Source organism: Arachis ipaensis, chromosome B04, assembly GCF_000816755.2.
Source record: "Arachis ipaensis cultivar K30076 chromosome B04, Araip1.1, whole genome shotgun sequence".
In the NCBI taxonomy this organism is placed as follows: domain Eukaryota; kingdom Viridiplantae; phylum Streptophyta; class Magnoliopsida; order Fabales; family Fabaceae; genus Arachis; species Arachis ipaensis.
Genome location: NC_029788.2, coordinates 117,394,358 through 117,397,242, shown reverse-complemented (window position 1 = coordinate 117,397,242; position 2,885 = coordinate 117,394,358). Strand labels below are relative to the sequence as shown.

At 36.6% G+C, this 2,885-nt stretch overlaps 1 protein-coding gene across 1 annotated transcript in view; it reads right to left on the bottom strand.

The window, feature by feature from the left end:
• LOC107634964 ((+)-neomenthol dehydrogenase-like) overlaps positions 338 to 2,885 on the bottom strand; it is an 11,336-nt gene continuing 8,788 nt past the window's right edge. Inside the window, exon 5 of the mRNA XM_016338302.2 lies at positions 338 to 852. Within this exon, the coding sequence (XP_016193788.1) occupies positions 472 to 852 (381 nt within the window). The 3' untranslated portion in view covers positions 338 to 471. The remainder of the gene's footprint in view (positions 853 to 2,885) is intronic.

Genomic DNA, 2,885 nt, shown 5'->3' with positions numbered 1-2,885 from the left:
AAAAATAGTAATTAACTAATTATAGTAATCATAGTGAGGGTTATAATAATTTGAAACTTGAAATTGAACAAAATAAAAGAATAATAAAATAATGAAAATAATAATAATTTGAAAAAAAAGTTTGTCTAAAGTCTAAAATATAGGATTAGCCTAAAGTAGCCCTACATTTATTACATTGCTCCATAAATTACTATTATGGAATGTAAATTTAACTAATTAAGAAAAAATAGTAATTAACTAATTATAGTAATCATAGTGAGGGTTATAATAATTTGAAACTTGAAATTGAACAAAATAAAAGAATAATAAAATAATGAAAATAATAATAATTTGAAAAAAAAGTTTTAATATTGTCTAAAATATAGGATTAGCCTAAAGTAGCCCTACATTTATTACATTGCTCCATAAATTACTATTATGGAATGTAAATTTCTAATCCAACTAATTAAGTTTATACAAATATTAACTTGATCAAAATGGATCAACTTCACTTCTAAAGAAGAAAAGACCAGAAGGACCTCCGTTGGGTAGGAGAGCCAACCTAACAGCACTTTGAGCACCTTCATCAACACTAAGAAGACCAGTATTGTAGTTGATATCAGTTTTGACATAGCCAGGACAAACAGCATTGATGCAAAAACATGGATGCTTCTTTGCAAGAATCCTTGTGTATGCATTCACACCAGCTTTTGAGACTATGTATGCAGAATGTGCTAGAGGCCAACATTCTTTGCTTTCTAATAAACCCTCTTCAAAATCCTTTAGATATTCATTCATAACTTCATCTACTTTTTCTTCTGTTAAGCTTTCAGCATCACTTAGAATTTCTTTAGCCCATCCATTTGGTAGGTTCTGTCTTAGTATAAGGCATACACAGAAATGGGATTTTTTTCCATTTATAAAATAAAATAAATAATTATTTTCTCCAAAACGATTTTTCAGTTTTATTTTCAAAAATACGATTTTTTTTTTTTGGATTAACAGCAAGTTCGTCGCCCCCAGTGAACTCTATGATGAAATCGGAGATAAAAGCAAGCCTATTGGAGATCAAGCAGCCACAACTTCTCTAATTACTTTCTTCCTCATTGTTAACGTTATCGTTACGATGTCAGAAAATCCATTGTTATCCATTCATTACGATGGTGAAATAGTGTATGATGAAGAATGTTCAATTGTCTTTAGATCGGGATAGCCGATAATTACGTATATGACACCGGAAGTCAACAGTTTAACAGCTTTGAAGAATGATAGTGCATAGGTTCAATTGTTTCTAAATCGGGCCAACCGATAATTATGTATATGACACTGGAAGTCAACAGTTTAACAGCCTTGAAGAATTTGATATTGCATGCCCTCGAATAGCAGGAATCTAAAAGGGTGAAAAAAAATTACTACAGATATCCGATCGAGTTAGATGCCAATTTGTTTTATAAAAGGTATATTATAGTTGTGTTGTCTTTGTCTCTGTTACTAGTATATTTATCAGACCATTGTTGTGAGCGATATTTCTATTATTTTGAATTAGGTACCGGTTGCGCGACGACGAGGACGTACAGCTTATAAGGTCGTGGCACAATCGATGGACCAATATTCATCTTTTGGAATTATACGTGTTTTTTGTTGACTTTGGTGGCCGAGGATCATCTGCAGATACTGTCGATGATAGTCCGACGAGTGGCGTTGTTAGACGAACTATCAAAAGGACGATGGTGGATCTAAATATGCCACCTGAGGGTAGTCAGGAGGGGTCTAATGTTAAAGTTCGTAATGTTAACTTAATGGATAACGGTCTTGAAAGTCATAATGGTTCTGCTAACAGAGATCCGATTATGGGAGGATGCGTCAGCTTGATGCTTTCTTGGGCCTACCACCGTATTCCGTTAGTATGGCCTGATGGGTTTGATACTGGTCGCTTTCCCCTGGTCGAGAAGTATTATAAACACTTACCAAAGTTATTCAACTCGTTACTAAGTTGTTCATTAATAATAAAGGCTAAAATATTATGGTTGTTGGTTGTGTAGGTGGGTTCAGTACCGGCCGGACAATGCCACAGGCGAGAGCAGGCTAAGGCAGGACAAGCGTACGCTGAACGGGATTGGGATGCTGAATGTACATTATTAATGTTTAATTTTAAGAAATTAATGTTTAGTTAACTATTGTACCTATTGCATATGATTATCTCAATTTCGTCGTGCATCTGTGTTCTGTGAATAGGTTGAGTGGACTCCATATGCTGACCCGCAGTTGGTTGGGCTTGTTCCACTGGCGATAGCAGAGGCGAATGCCTCGGCGGCAGTTGTCTGTCCACTGCTGCGCTTCGCTATCGTCGAGTGGCATCAGGTGGACCGGGTAGTACGTCAGTTCGGTGGCCTGCAGCACATTCCCACTAGGCCACTGAACATTGACGACATGCACAGGCTGGATGGGAGATTCGGTCGCGGCGAGTGGTTCCCGCATCTGCTTGGTGGCTGGCATGAGATGTGGGATGCTCGGACCGACCATCGTCCGCCGATATATTATCATATAGACCTGCGTTCGTACCTCCCGTATATGACATGATACCTTCTTCATCATACATTATTTCACCATCGTAATGAATGGATAACAATAGATTTCTTGACATCGTAGCGATAACGTTAACAGTGAGGAAGAAAGTAATTAGAGAAGTTGTGGCTGCTTGATCTCCAATAAACCTGCTTTTATCTCCGATTTTATCATAGAGCTCGCCGGGAGAGGGGGCGGCGAGCTCTATATAAATTATAGAGTTCATCGGGGGGCGAACTTGCTGTTAATCCCAAAAAAAAAATCGTATTTTTAAAAATAAAGTTGAAAAATCGTTTTGGAGAAAATAATTATTTATTTTATTTTATAATTGAAAAAAAATG